This window comes from Mirounga leonina, unplaced genomic scaffold (genome assembly GCF_011800145.1).
Source record: "Mirounga leonina isolate KUSES-001 unplaced genomic scaffold, KU_Mleo_1.0 Mir_201, whole genome shotgun sequence".
Taxonomy (NCBI): Eukaryota; Metazoa; Chordata; class Mammalia; order Carnivora; family Phocidae; genus Mirounga; species Mirounga leonina.
In genome coordinates, this window is record NW_023270504.1 from 6,313,716 (window position 1) to 6,330,701 (window position 16,986).

At 34.7% G+C, this 16,986-nt stretch overlaps 1 protein-coding gene across 4 annotated transcripts in view; it reads right to left on the reverse strand.

The window, feature by feature from the left end:
• The window catches only part of CCDC91 (coiled-coil domain containing 91), a 344,660-nt gene that overhangs the window by 180,051 nt on the left and 147,623 nt on the right, over window positions 1-16,986 (reverse strand). For all 4 annotated transcript variants that reach the window (XM_035027989.1, XM_035027987.1, XM_035027988.1 and 1 more), the window contains exon 7: window positions 7,412-7,489. In XM_035027989.1, the coding sequence (XP_034883880.1) occupies window positions 7,412-7,489 (78 nt within the window). The remainder of the gene's footprint in view (window positions 1-7,411; window positions 7,490-16,986) is intronic.

The window sequence follows — 16,986 nt, forward strand, 5'->3', positions numbered from 1 at the left end:
ACAAATAAATCCTCACACAGATGGTTAATTTTTGACAAAGGGCCCAAAACAATTCAATGAGGAAAGAACAGTCTTTACAACAAATGATGTTGGGAACAACGGGATATGCACATCAAAAAAAAAAAAAGTTCCATCCCTTCTTCACACCATATACAATAATTAACTAAAATGGGTCAAAGACTTAAATGCCAATTAAACCCACTAGCAGGGCTTAATTTTTCTTTAATGGAAAATAACAAGTGTTGGTATGGATGGAGAGAAACTAGAACCCTCAGTCACTGTTGGTTGGAATATAAAATAGTGCAGGTGGAAACATTCTGGTAGTTTCTCAAAATGTTGAACACAGATAAATTACAATCCAGTAATTCCAACCCTAGGTATATACCAAGGAAAAATGAAAATATACATACACACAGTGTTATTCACAATAGTCAAAAAGTGAAAACAATCCAAATGACCATTAACTGATGAAAGGATAAATAAAATGTGGTATATCCATATAATGGAATATTACTGGACAATAAAAAAGAAATGAAATACTAATACATGCAACAACGTGCATGAACGTTGAAAATATTATGCTAAGTGAAAGAAGTCAGTCAAAAAGATCGCAAATTATATGATTCTATTTATACAAAATGTCTAGAAGATGCAAATCTATAGTGACATAATACAGATGAATGGTTACCAAGGGCTGGAAAACAGGTGGTTGGGCAGGGAGTGAAGAATGACTGCTAAAGGATATAAGGTTTCATGTAAGGTGTTGAAAATGCTCTGAAATTACACTGTGCTGATGACTGTATAATTCTGTGACTATAATAAAAACTAGAGAATTATAAACTTTAAATTGGTGAATTTTGTAATATGTGAATTGTATCTCAATAAAGCTGTTCAAAAATAAAAATTATAAAAATTATAAAATATTAAAATATCACTAGCTTACTCAAAATCAAAACATATGATTAGTAAACTTTCCTCTGTGGTGATCATTACAGGTTCTTAGAAATCACAGTGACAAATGGAGAAAAGCCTTTTCTATTACATTTTAAACTTATTATAGTTTTTGAAATACAAATTTACAAATGTAAACTAGCTCCAAATGATTTTGATAGCTTAAAATCTTGCAACCAAACTCTAAATAAAGAAATCTCAAGTCTTATCATGGAATAGATTGTAGAAGTAAATAAATTTGATACACTCCCAAATTAAAAAAAAAAGATCACACCATTGCTGGTGTTGGCATTTTACCAGTTCAAATTAAGTTTATGTCTGTTACTCTTCCTTGTTTACAATATAATTATCTTGTTTTTCTTTTTTTTTTTAAGATTTTATTTATTTATTTGAGAGAGAGTGTGAAAGAGAGAGAGCACAAGGAGGGGGAGTGGCAGGCAGAGGGAGAGGGAGAAGCAGGCTTCCCGCTGAGCAGAGAGCCCGATACGGGGCTCGATCCCAGGACCCTGAGATCATGACCTGAGCGAAAGGCAGACGCTTAACTAACTAAGCCACCCAGGTGTCCCTACAATACAATTTTCTTAAAATTTTCCTTTACATAACAGTAAGAACCACATTGGACAATGTTATATATTTTTTAATTTAACAAATATAATTTAGAAAACTTAAAAAAAGAAAGCCTATTGCATTTACCCACAATCCTGTCCTTTCCTTTGTTCTTTCCTAATGTTTCCTTCATCATTTCCTTTTGTTTGGATAACTTCCTTAGCCATTCTCTTAGAGTAGGTTTGCTAGGACAAATTCTCTTACTTTTCCTTCATCTGAGAACATCTTGATTTCTTCCCTTCATTGCAGAAACATATTTTCATTGGATATAAAAATCTGAGTGGACATTTATTTCCGTTCAGTGTTATTCCATTTCCCTCTGGCCTCCCTGGTTTGTGATGAAAAATCCAATGTAAATCTAATTGATTTTCTGTAAGTAAAATGCCATCATTCTCTGGCTGCCTTCAAGATTTTCTTTTCTTTGTCTTTGGTTTGCAGACGTTTGACTATAATGTGTGTAGCAGTCAGGGTCTCTAGAGAAATAGAACCAACAGGATGTATATATAGAGAGAAAGACTGATTTTAAGAAATCGGCTCCCACAAAAGTGGAGGCTCGCAAATTCAATATCTGCAGGACAGAATGGCAGACTGGAGATCCAGAGAAGAGCCAATGCTGCAGTTCAAGTCTAAAAGGCTGTCTGCTAGCAAAATACCTTATTGATCAACGAGACAGGTCCTTTGTTTTATTAAAACCTTCTAACAAATGGATGAGAATCACCCACATTATGGAGGGCAATCTGCTTTACTCAAGGTCCACAAATACAAATGTTAATCTTACCCGAAATGAACCCTCACAAAAACATCCAGAATAATGTTTGACCAAATATCTGGGCATCATGGCCCAACCAAGTTAACACATAAAATTAACCATCACAGTGGGTCTTGGTGGTTTTTATTTGATTTTGGTATTATTATTATTTTGGTTAATCCTGTTTAAGAGTTCATTCAGCTTCTTGAATATATAGTTTTATTTCTTTGGCCAAATTTGGGAAATTTTCAGCTAGTATTTCTTTGAATATATTTTTCAGCTCTGTCCACTTTCTCCTCTTTTTCCAGGACTCTGATGACATGAATTTTAGATCTTTTGTTATAATCCCACAGGTCCCTAAATCCTTGCTCATTTGTTTTTAGTCTATTTTCTCTCTACTGTTCAAACTGGGTGACTTCTATTCTCTATTTTCAAGTTCAGAGATTATTTCCCATTTCTCCATTATGACACTGAGCCCATATGCTAAATTTTCTTTTTGTATTGTATTTTTAAGTTCTAAAATTTTCATTTGGTTCTTTCTTTATATAATCTATTTCTTTGCTAAGACTTTCTATTCTCTTGCTGGGACTTTCTATTTTTTTCATTTGCTTCAAAGCATGTTCATAATTGCTTATTAAAGAATTTTTATGAGGGACACTTTAAAATCCTTGTCACATAATTCTAACATTGGTGTCAGCTCAGTGTTAGCTTCTGTTCCTTATTTTTTTCACTCAAGATGAGATTTTCCTGGTTCTTTGTATGAGAACTATTTTCAATTGAAATTTGGATATTTTCAATCTTGCTTTAGGCAGACTTCCTCTGATAAGACACTACTCCAAGAGGGGAACAGCCAGGTACTAAGTCCAGGTTCCTGATTCATTCTCCACTATACTCAGGGCAGGGGGAAGAAGAATCTCCTCATTATTGCTGGACATGGTTGGGAGTTCAGCTTCACACAAAGCTTTCAATGATGTCACTCTGGCTGAGAGAAGCAAGGGTGCCACCTTATTGTTCCCCAAATAACCTTCACTGACACTTCAGAGGGCTGACCTTATTACCACTGAGCAATAATGAAAGCCCTGACTTTCCATTAAACATTGTTGATACCTTGATAGCAGAGGAAGTGTCAGGGTGGGGTGGAAGTCTAGGCTTCCTACATGGCCTACCCTGACACTTAGGGAGGAGGAGATTTACTGCCCAGTGGGGCTGAAAGTCAACGATTCCCAGTCAGCCTTCTTTGAAACCTCCCAATGCAGAAGAGGAAAGCTATCTCACTATAGCCTGGGGAGGTTTCGTGAAAGTCTACAGTCCTTACCAAGCCTTTGTTGGCAGGGCTGGAGGGTGGGGCCACATTTAGTTCTATGGTATTTGGTGGGAGTGGAATGGTTATTATCTAAGAGTTTACTGTCTTGCTACCCGGAGGCTTCCCTGGTCTTTTGGACAGAGACAGTAGCCTTTTCTTGAGATTTGCTATCTGTGCCCATTTGGTATTTCTGGCTTGCTCACTTCTCCAGCACCTAATCTGGGCAAATGAGGGAAAAAAGAAAATCCAGGGAACCCAGTGTCATGTAGTTACCTGGATCCCAGAGTCCCTAGGCAGTCTGTCTTCTTCTGTCTTTCAGGATTTTGTCTGTTTTATACATAAGGTCCAAGGATTTTTTTAGCTGTATAGTAGTAGGAAAAACAGGGGGGGAAAGTCTACTTCACATTTCTGAAAGGAAAGGTTAATGTAAAAGTAATGCATCTTCCTCTACATTAATTTTTAGGCTTTTATCATTTTTGTTTTACTTCATTTATATTTTTCACTATCTTTCCTAATGATTTTTTTTTTCAAATTCTTCAACAATGTCTCAACTCAACTTGGAGGGAGAAAAATGACTTATCACATGTAGTCCAGGATAACCAAGCAGAAGAATATAAGATCCCTAAAAGCCAGGGATGGTAGTAAAAAGGTACAGATTTCTCTAGTCCAGCTGCATATTTGAGTAAATACCTGCATAGCAAGGAAAGGTTAAAGTCAAAGCATCAAGGGAAGCTATGGTTTTCGGTGACTATATACTACCTATATATGGTCTGTGCATGTGCATGGGTGGGTGTGTAATATATATTCCATTGGACCAAAGATCTGTCTATCTTCTTCAGTGCTGTATCCACAACAGTCCCTGGCATAAAGAAGGAAGTCAGTGTTTCTTGAATTAAAGAAAGAATAAATCAAAGAGAATGTTCATACAACTTCTCTTAGTAATAGTAACTAGAAGTTGTATTTTCATTTGTTTTTGAGTTATCTAATGATCAATGAATCATCCATCAAAATGTTTATATACTTTAACAAAATGAAGCTTTAAAAGGTATCAACAAAAAGTAAGTTACTGTCTAAAAAAGAGACATAATACAATAATTATCACATGACCTTCTCATGATTGAATTTCAAATGGAAAAAAAATATATTGTTTCTTTTCCTGTTCCATAATGGTCACAAATCAACACTTATATTATAAAGACATCTAACCTATGAGAAAAACATTGCCTATTTTTCCTATCTGCATTACTTTATTTCTTCCTATATTACTTTGAAGTTGATTCTCCATGTGTTTTCAGAACACATTCGTTGTAAAATGTTATATGATAATTAAAGTATCAGATCTTATTCCTTCTCACAGTACAATAACATCATTGTACAAAATATGAAGCTCATCAATAAATCAATATGGAAAGCTATATGAAATGTATTTACACCAAAGTTCCCTGCTATAAAAGTTTATCTAAGTTTATATATAAACTGACAATAAGGATATGACAAATTAAATATAACTTCGTAGGCTACTTGACTTGATTCCTAATCTTCTTAAGCTAATCATAATACCTAATGATTGAAACTTTTAAATCCTCTCCAAATGGACATCAAATAATGATACTAGACAAAGAAGAGGTGAAATGAGTAGCTCTCAACCAAGTTTCTCCATATTACAATTTGTAAAATGTATTTGCAAAATTCTCACTTATGCTTTTAAACACATTAACTGTCAGTATTGAAAGCAATACACGATAAACATGTTTTCAGCAAATGAAATATGTGGAGCTAGAATCAAAAAAGGATTTAAAATATCAAACATTGAGCTGTTCAGAAAAATACAAGTTCAAACACAGTGTAAATGCTTTTAAAACATTTAATTTATAAGGCATAAATAAAAATAAGTAAAATACAAATTTACCGAAGAATATATCACTTAATGCACCAGGAGAATTATATAAATTCCAGCTTTTTAATTCTTCCCACCCTTAGCCTAGGGGGAAAAAAAGATGATAGTTCAAAATAGATCCTATACTTTTACCCAATTCAATAACTGTAAAGCTGGCTTATATTAGTAGAGCTAAAAATTCACAATATTATAAAAAGAGCCAATAAACACAGCTGCAAAAACTTGATATTTTTTCAATGACCATCTCAACAATGGCACAGGTTTCTATTTTGGGTGTGGTCACAAAAATGACCTTACATGTTCCAACACGTATCTACTAGACTATTTACCTTGGGTTTAAAAAAAAATAAAGAAATACTTTTTGTTAAATTAATTCTGGATCCACTTCTTTTTCTACTTTTATCCAAATGACTTGTCACAAAAAGCTTTTTGACATTAAATTATTAAGCTAACTAAAATGACATTAATTTCTACCAAGTCGAAGGATGATGTTTAATCAACAATAAGAAATTTTTGTATTCTACATGTGGTAGAAGGATTTAAAAAAAAAAAAAAATTTTACCGTAGTAATGAACAACCAAAAACAAACTAAATGCTTAACTATACAGGTACCGTTAAACCAATTATGGTGTGTGTGTGTGTGTGTGTGTATGTATGCATATATGTATGTACACACACATACATATATATACTGTGGAATACTATAGAACAAAAAATAAGTTCATACACACTGATACTAAAATACAAGTCGGGGCGCCTGGGTGGCTCAGTCGTTAAGCGTCTGCCTTCGGCTCAGGTCATGATCCCAGGGTCCTGGGATCGAGCCCCGCATCGGGCTCCCTGCTCAGCGAGAAGCCTGTTTCTCCCCCTCCCACTCCCCTGCTTGTGTTCCCTCTCTTGCTATGTCTCTGTCAAATAAATAAAATCTTAAATAAATAAATAAAATACAAGTCATATTGAATAAATACAGAAAGGAAAGAATAGATTGAGTGGAATAACATTTTCTTTAAATACAAATCAAAAAATTATACAATATGGTATTAGCATATATACGTACGCAAATATGGAGAAAATCCTATAGAAGGGCTCACATCAAACTGCTAATGGTTACTTCTGGGGAGAACTGTTTGAATTTAATTTCAACAAGAATGTATTCCTCTATTATTTGTGGGGGAAAAATGATCTAACACGAAATTCAGGGGGGAAAAGGACTTTTTTTTTGAGCATGAAAATAAAATCTTTATCTTCAGTTATTACCCACCAATAAGGGAAAGTTAGGTTCACAGTATTGGCTCTCAACACAAAGTGAACTAGAAAGCAAAATTACATCCATCAGATACAACTAACAGACCAACTTTTTAAAATTAAGGCTATCTTGAAAGCTTGCAACATACCAGTCCTCAGTTTGCTTTAAATGATTAAGCTTATGCAGGCACAGAATCAGAGAATAATGCTGTGTATGTCCCTCATATTGACATTTATCATGATTTATATAACAATATTCATAACAAATTTTTTTTCTTAACCTTACCCTTTACCCACAATATTTTTCAGATGCGTATATCATGCCTTTTTTTTCCTTAAAAGAGGTAGAACCGCAGTAGAGATAAAACCTAATCTAGTAATTAATTCTATAGAATTTTGTTCTTGAACTTCTTCAGCTGCAGATTCTGTATTATTAAACATTCTACAACTTCTCCAAAGCAGAGCAACATCTAGCATTACCTTTGTAATCTACTAAGTATGTTTTCAACAAACACTTATCGGTCAATTGAAAAGAATTCTATACTAAAATAAGACTACTGTCATTCTATAATTTTCATATGTTTGCATATGCCAATGTGTGTAAACATTTTTCTAAAGTATGCCACAGTTTAATAGAGAAAGCAGACTCCCAAACCTCTACCTTATATTCATCCACAATAATGCTGAGAGCTTCATGACCAGCTTTCCTCATGTCTTCCAATTCTTGTTTATGTTTTTCCTGAAAAACAAAAACAAAAAACTTAAACCATGGTTTGTTCTTTTGTTTACAAAATAAAACCACTGACTCTTGTATCCATGAATGATTGAGTGGTTTGTGGAACACTAATGCTGCAGCTAAAAACAATGAGAAAAAATAAAGTTCTGTTTAAAAGCATTAGGGAGGACTGAAGCAATGAAAAAAGACAGGAAAACAATAACTGCAAGGAAAACCATACTGAGAGGTGAGATAACACAAAACAATGGTGTTACCTCTTGGGGCATATGGCAAATCTGCACCTGGATCAAGAGCCAGGAGGGACTGTGTTACTTCAGTAAGCTTGGGCCTCTGTATATTTTTTAATTTACACTATTACTATGTGCCAGACTGCTAGGCTCTGGGGATAAAAAGATGATTAAAATATAACAGTTATCCTCAGTCTGGTAACATAAAAGATTGAGTAACCAGTGTCCAAAGCCAGATAAAGACAATATAAGAAAAGTACAGAGCAATGAGTCCTATAAATATAGATGTAACACTCTTCAATAAAATAGTAAACAGAATCTAAGAGCATTTTAAAAGGATTATGCACTAAGGACCAAGTGGAATTTATCTCAAGGTGGTTCAACATACAACAGCAATCCATTTAATACACCATTTTAAAATGAAAAAGGAAAAGAATAAACCCACATGATGCAGAGAAACAACGACAAGATCAAACATACTTTCCTGATAAAAATACTCAACAAACTAAAAACAGAAAGTAACATCTTCAGCCTGATAAGGGGCATCTGTGCTAACATCATAATTTTTGCAAGAGACTAAAACTTTAACATCAGAAACAAGACAAGGATGTACACTCCAGACACTTCTATTTAACACTGTACTGAAGGCCTAGCAAAGGCATTAGGTAAGAAAAATAAACCAAAGGCAAACTAAGAAATTACTAGATTATAAATGAAGTGAAACTATCCCTATTTGCAGAAGATGTGATTTTATATATACTGGAAACTACAGAATTATTAGATCCAATAAGCAATACATTATTAGACCTAATAAACAAGTTCAGCAAAGTTGTAAGATACAAGGTCAACACACAAAAATCATGTGTATTTCTACATACTTGCAATGAACAATCCAAACATGAAATCAAGAAAAAAATTCCACTTAAAATAGCATGAAAAAAACTACTTAGAATAAATTTTACCAGAGAAATATAAAACTTTTACACTAAAAACTGTAAAATATTATAGAATCTTAATAAATGGAACGATATCCTGTGTTAATGGAATGGAAGACTTAATATGACTAATCCCCAAATTTATCTATAGATTCAGTATACTCTGTATCGAGATTTTAGTGGCTTTATTTTGCAGAAACAGACAAGCTGATGCTAAAATTCACATAGAATTGCAAGGGATGGGCTGCCTGGGTGGTTCAGTTGGTTAAGCAACCGACTCTTGACCTCAGCTCAGGTCTTGACCTCAGGGTCCTGAGTTCCAGTTCAAGCCCCACATTGGGCTCCATGCCCAGCCCACATTTTATGGAAAAAAAAAAGGTAAGAATTGCAAGGGATTATGAATAGCTAAAACAATTTTGCAAAAGATGATCAAAGTTGCAAGATTGGTATTTTCTAATTTCAAAACTTAGCACAAAGGTGCAGTAACCAAAGGTGCAGTACCAGTATTGTGGTACTGGCATAAGAGATTGAGTTCAATGGAAAATAGAAATGAGTTCCAAAATAAGCCTATCTGTCCATAATCAATTGATTTTTGACAAAGTGACAAGACAATTCAATAGCAAAGAAATAATCTTATCAACAAATGATGGTGGGACAACTGAATCCACATACAAAAGAATAAATCTGGAAACCCACCTTGCATGATATATAAAAAGTAAGCAAAAATGGATTAAATACCTGAATATAAGAGCCAAAATTATTAAACTCTTGAAGGAAAAATAAGTGCATATCTTTGTAATCTTGGATTAGGCAACGGTTTCTGAAAATATGATAGACACCAGAAGCACAAGCAAATAAAAAAAAACATGAATTAGATTTCTCCAAAACCTAAAACTTTTGTGAATTAAAGGACACGAACAAGAAGGCAAAAAGGGAACCCACTCAATATTTGCAAATAATATATTTGATAAAGGTCTAGTAACCAGAATATATATAAGCAAGTCTCATAACTCAGCAACAAAAAGTCAAATTTTAAAATGGGCAACGAACTTAAATATTTTTCTAAAGACACAAATGCCCAACATCATTAGCTATTATGGAGATGCAACATTCTCCTTCCTTCAGTGTGTTGTGCTACTCCTTACAATTTCCCTACCACCCATCTCTGTATTTTAAGAAGGGTGCTTTCACCAGGTATTTATTTCTATGAGAAATGAGGGCTCAGAGCACTCTGCCAGTTTCAGCTGCTGGTCTCAGATATGTCTTCCAAGTCTTCTACTCTGTTGGCAATTGTTCCGTTGAGGGCAGCAATCTATGTCTGGATCACTAAGCACTCAGGACCACCCTAAGTCCCCTTCTGTTCTCCTCCATTACTCCAGCACAGATGTGAGAGACACAGATACCTCATTGTTGTCAATAGTTCTGCTCTATCAGCTTGTGCTCTAAAATTCATTTAAACAACTGTCATCTATTTTTTGTTACTGAATATAGTGTTTATGACTTTTTTTTTTAAACTATCTTAGTCTAATTTTGCAAAAAAATTTGAGAAGATTCAAAAACTCTGCAGACTCTGTCTCGGCCATCATCATGCCAAATCCACCCTTTCCTTCTTGGAATATTTTGTTTACATGGCTCTCTTCCTATCTATTCCTTCTCAGTCTGTTCTGTTGGCTTCTTTTCATTGCCCCAATTTGAAACGTAGAAGTTCCCTGGGAATCAGATCTCTTCTTTTACTTCTTCAACCTCTAATTAACCTTAATTAATTTTATTACCTTAAATATTATCTATGTATAACTCCTTAATTTATATCTCCAACCTGGCCATGGCTGATCCCCAGATTTATATATCCAATTACCTATCAAGGTTTTTACATGGATAGCTGAAAGGAATCTCAAGTTCAACTTGGGAAGGTGAAATTTCACTTGCCATTGAATATGTATCTCAAATGATGCCTTGTATATAATGTCAGCTTGAAGAATAAGGGCTGAATAAAGAAGACAGGGTGGACAGGATTTGAAGGCCAAATATATTTGGAAAGTGAAAAAGGTGTTTCATTCTTCATCAAAGAGAGAGAGTTATTTAACATCATAATAAGTATATTAAAAATGTATTTAAAACCTGGTCTTCAAAAAGGAGGTTATTAATAGGTTGACATACATATCTATTGAGTGAATGAATGAGATTATAATCAACATTATTTTCTGATACAATTTCAGCTTAAAAATTAAACATTTTTGGACATGTTTTTTTTATCTGTTAAATGAGAAATTGGATTTAATCATTTTCTAAAATACCCTTCCAATTTTCTTCATGCTATTCTGTGATACAGTATAGCTGTATATAGCTGTACAGCTGTGATACAGCTGAAACTAGATCAACCAACCTCCCTTTGCTTACTTCAGGGTTACTGACCGTAATCATACAACCACACTGTAACACACAAGGCTGCCCAGTTACCAAAAGAAAACACGGGAATAACCAGATAGTCCTACATGGCCTGAAATTTTTATTTCAAGAATACAGAGCCAAAAATTTACAACCTATCTTCTAAGTAGTCAAAACCAAATTTGACCACAATGATAATTTTCTTTCAAAATGTCAAACCCAAAACCATCACTAGAAAGGGAAGATTCAGGAAAATCCCTTCACCTTAAATAAAATTATAGACTTTTTAAACAAGAAGAGACTTGAAAGGTAAGCCATTCCATTGTATTCATTTTATAAATGAGGAAACTGAGATGTAGAGAGGTCAAGAAGTTTGTTCAAGGTCACTTAGTTCAGTAAGGGTGGGGTGAAGCCTGAATCAGATCTGCTGAAAGCCAGCCCAATGTTTATGGAAAAATACCCTGTCAAAGACTGAACTAACTTGAGTATATTCCCAACTCCTCATCAACAGATTTGTTTTCTATATAAAACTCAATAATACATAGACTCATATGTCATAAGTCATGCCTTCTGATGAAAGTAAGACACTAACTGGTCACTCTTGGTAAAACCTGACATAGTCATTCATCAATTTATTACTGCCAACCAGAAATTTTGGTCTGACAAGAAAGATGTAAAGTAAGGTGCTTTTCAAAGGTTATCAGAAACCCATTCCAACAATTGTCCACTGCCCATAATCACTCCAATACGAACTCCTTGACAAAATTATTAGACCCTTAATATGACTGGACATGACTGGTATTAAAAATTATTTGCTGAATACATAAATATGTAAATAGGAACCACATAATTAACAAACAGAAGTAGTTCACAAAAAAATGGAAAATAAGCAATTTTTTAAAGTAATCATCACTGGTATACTGATGACAAAACTCAGTGCAGATATCTGAATCAAGATTTATACAAACAATTTTTTAAAGACTAAGCTTATGGCACAAACTGATAAACATTTCTCAATTCATATTATATTATTGTTAGCCATTAACAAACCAAGTAGAACCCATATTAATCACATCTAGCAAATTAATCCATGTATAGTAACAGGATCCTGTGCCAGGTAGATAATTAAAAGCTAATATTTGATTGACGTACTTGGAATCAATTACAAGAAAGAGAGAGGAAGGAAGGAAGGAAGGAAGAAAGGAAGGAAGGAAGGAAGGAAGAGAGAGAGAGGGAGGGAGGAAACGAACTTCAAAGACCAATTAACCATTACAGTCCACCTGTTAGAAAGCAGTTGCTTCTCACCTTCTAAATTCTTTGGCCAAAAGCAAGTCTATAATTAGACTGAACATGTCTGATTGAGAAAGGTTTTCCAATATAGGCTTCACCACTTTCTCTGAAGCCACAAGATTACATCCCTTTCACAACAATTAATCAACTATATTGGATAAGGCAGCCATAAACACTTCGAGATATTCCCAAAGGAAATTTGCAGAGCAAGAAGTCAAAATAAAGATAATGGGATAACAACCAACCAATGCACTGAAAAGGTTCTGACTGAGAAATGGTATAATCCACCCCCCACTACCAACACACCAAAATCTGTAGAATCCAACACACCAAAGTGGCCTAACTATAAATGTCAGAGAAGTACAAATAAGAACAATTATCCTATATGCATCTACTTTGTCAAAACAGAACAAAAATGACAAAACACCACCTCTCCATCTCTCATTGATCCCACATTTGTCAGATGCAACAGGCCTAGTTGGTTTCTTTTTTTATTATTATTATGTTATGTTAATCACCATACATTACATCATTAGTTTTTGATGCAGTGTTCCATGATTCATTGTTTGCGTATAACATCCAGTGCTCCATGCAGTACATGCTTAATACCCATCACCAGGCTAACCCACGCCCCCAACCTCTCCCCTCTAGAACCCTCAGTTTGTTTCTCAGAGTCCATAGTCTCTCATGGTTCATGTCCCCCTCTGATAGCCTAGTTGGTTTCTAAGAGAAAATAGGTTTCACTGGCATTACAGAGCATTGTGGAACAAGTCTTTCCCCCTGAATAAATGTTTAATCTCTTATCTCCTCATTCTATCTCATTTCTTAGCCCCCCCCCATACAATAAGTAACAATAACACAAGTCAAAATCCTTCAAAATCATACCAAGTCAGTCTCACAGACTAATTCAAATATGTAGCCAAATATAAAATAGGAAAAAAAAATAACACAAACTTGTAAGAATCAGTCTACAGGTATAAAGTAATATTACATATGGAAATAGAGCACTTTTGCCATAGTAAACTGTACCCAGTACTAAAACAGACCTTAATAAATCTGTCCCTTTGGCTTCAGATTTCCCAAATATTTCAAGGGATTAATTTTCATCTCTGGTCTTATCCCATTAATGGCTGCCTTAACACACTGCACGGATTTCATCAACTCTGCTGAATCCTCTCAGTCAAAAACAAGATAACAAAAACTTGTTCTGGAAGTTTCCTAACAAATACAGTGATGAAGGTATGCAAAGAGCCCCACAATTTATTCACACTAGCATAGATGTAATTGACTTTTCTATATGCTAACTTAGGAAACCATAGATAACAATGTTACATGCATGTCTAAACCAAAACTTTAAGGAAAAGAATTAGTAATTAACAAATGAGGAATAAATAAGCAAGTCACACCTAATTCATCACACTAAAGATGAAAACAACTACTCAAGTGAAATTCATAAAAGAGGATGGTAAGTTTACTACAGTACCATTATTTTTGTCATTATCATTTCCCCGTCGGAACAACATCTCCTCTACCAACTACCATCTGTTAAAGAATAAGGGCCAAATTTTGCACAGTCTAAGAATATGGCCTCTTGCATAAGTCCGACTAAATTCCTGGCTCATTTGTTGATTGGACTGGCCCTGTTCCAACTGCTACTTCAATGTCACCTTATTATTTACTTCAGTGGGAAAAGCATAAACTCCACTCTGCACCAGATTTAAAACAAATGACTATTTATCATCAACTTTGTTCAAGTCTTCAAAGGCAAAGTGCTTAGAAGCAGATGATCGAAACTAACTCAAGCCAAGCAGGGGAAAAAAAGATGGACATGGAAAGGAGGGGAAAAAAGATAAAGGAAAAGAGGAAGGAAGAAAGGATGGAGAAGAGGGCAGGTAGGAAAGAACAGACATAGTTTGCAATCATAAAATGGGCTGCACCTACCTGTACCAGGTACAACACAGGTACTTTGAGGTTCCTTACTTTGAAAGTACCAAAGAATAATTTTTAGCCAGCTGAGGTTAAAGAAATGACTTATGCCTTATATATACAATAAATCTACAAACATCACACTAATCAATAAGGATGTGAACCTCTCTAAAATTCTTCTAATTTCCTTATGACTATTTCCATTTTAAGCCTACTCTCCAAAGTTTGATTGTATTTTAATTCTGGTAATAGAAAGGGCCCTTCTAATAACACAGCTTCTCAAATATTTAATAGTTTGATGAAGAAAAGAAAAATGGCTTAACAAGAAAAATCACTTTATATGTTTTGGTCATTTGTCTTTATATTCTGAGTGTTTATTATCCACAGTATTACAATTTGCCTTGACATTTTTAAATATACTGAAATTCATCTTTGGTGCTTATGGTCGGTTGAAGATTATGTTCAAATCCTAATCCCTGATATCCGTGAATGTAATATTATTTGGAAATAGGGTATTCACGAAGACATAATTAAGCATCACAAGATCAGATCATCTTGGATTTCAGAGTGAGCCCTAAGTAGTAAGATTAGCTTCCTTATAAGACAAAGGAGAAGGAGGTTTGAGACACCGAGATACAGCGGAGAAGGCCATGTCAGAAGGATGCAGAAATGGGATTATGCTGCCACAAGCCAAAGATCAGCAGGTGCCTGCAGAAGCAGGAAGAGGCAAGGGAAAATTCTGCCCCAGAACCTCTGGAGGAAGCACAGCCCTGCCAAGATGCTGATTTTAGACTTACGACTTCCATAGCTATGAGAGAATAAATCTCTGCTGTCTGTTCTCAAGCCACTAAGTTTGTGGAACTTTGTTATGGCAGCTTTAGGAAACGAATTCAGCTTTTGGTGCCAAGAATAGGGATGCTACTCAAACAAATACCTAAAAATGTGGAAGTAGCTTAGGAATTGGATAGTAGGTAGAGGCTGGAAGAATTTTACAGTGCAAGATAAAAACTGCCTAACTTATTTTGATGAGGTGGTTGGTAGAAATATGGATGTGAAGGGTGATACTGGTTAAGGGCTCAGAAGGAAGTGAAGAGTAAGGTAGAAAAAGTTATCAATTTAGGAAACATATATCATCATGAACAGAATCTTGGTAGAAATATGAATGCTAAAGATGCTTCCAGTGATGTCTCAGAAGAAAATGAGATACATGTTACTGGAAACTAGAAGATAGGTGATCTTTGTTATAAAGTGATAGACAACTTGGCTGAATTGTGTTCTATTATTGGGTAGAAAATAAAACTTCCATATTTAGCTGAGGAGATTTCTAAATAAAGTGTTGAAGGTATAGCCTGGTTTCTCCTTGCTGCATATGGTAAAATGCAAGAGGAAAGAGATAATTGAGAAAGGATATGTTAAGCAAAAAGGAACCAACACTTGATAATTTGGGAGATTCTCGGTCTATCCAAATTGCAAACGATGTTAGAATTAGAAAATCCACACATATGAAACTGCTCTGAAAGGTCAAAGGTGTGACTGGACAATGTTTGCTCAAGAGATTACATGTGTAAGTCATGAACCCAATCAAACATTTGCACAGAAGCCAGAGAAAGAAATAAGATTATGCAGAAAGATCTTTGGAGAACCCACTTGTCTAATGGCACGAAACCCCCCCTCAACTTACACAGAAGAACCATGAGTTTTTTAAGAATGTTTTACCAGAAGAATTACAGCAAGCCTGGACTGAGACCACCCCTACACAATTACAATAGAAGAATAAAGGACAATTCTCTGGAGAGGGCAATACAGAAGGTATCTAAACTAGGAACACCAGGAACACATGAGGGCAAAACCACCACTAAAAAGAGAAGAATTCATGAAAGTTTACATATTAAGTATTAAGCCACAGAAATCTTTCTCTATGTAGTTGGATTATCCTCACAGGGTAGGAGACTAAACAGGCCTTCTATACAAACTGTAATAAAATCCACAAGAAAAGATAGGACCAACTACATAATTTCTGGGCCCCAGCATGAAATATAAATGTAGAACATTTGTTCAAAAATTAAGAACTTCAAGATGGCAACAGGCAGATCACTAAACCAAACATGATACCCCTGAAATCAAATGGGCCCTGTGCAAATGCATAAGTTGCATGCTCATGAAGCCAGCCCTGCTTAAAAACAATGACAGTGGAAAAGTGGTGACAGTCAACAGCCTTGTCAGAAAACCTTACAGTGAAGCCTCCTTTACAAGCCCATTCACTGGCACAGAACTTCCAGTCAATCTTTTGTGCCCCACTCTTAAGAAGAGATAGCTATGGATCAGTCAATTAAAGAAAGACTCTAAAAAGGCCAGAACACAGTAATGGAAAAAGAAAAAAGAAAAAGAAAAAAAGCAGCTTGGAAGAAACATTATATAAGAATAAAAAATAATATTAACATCCTCAAACAAATAAAAGAAGATATAACATCCATAAAACAAGTACCAAATGCTATTTAAAAAAAAAAAAGAAGAAGATGACTCAAAGAACAAACCAACAAAACTCTTGGGAATTCAAAACATAGTAATATGTATAAACTCGGGAAATAAAGTTTCTCTTCTTCAGAAAGGAGAGAAAAAATAAAGGAAGGGAAATACAATAAGGCAATCCAGTAGATCCAGGACCCAAATAACAAGTGTTACAAAGAAGAGATAATAGATACTGTTATCCAAATAACAGAGAAGTTATCAAAAGTAA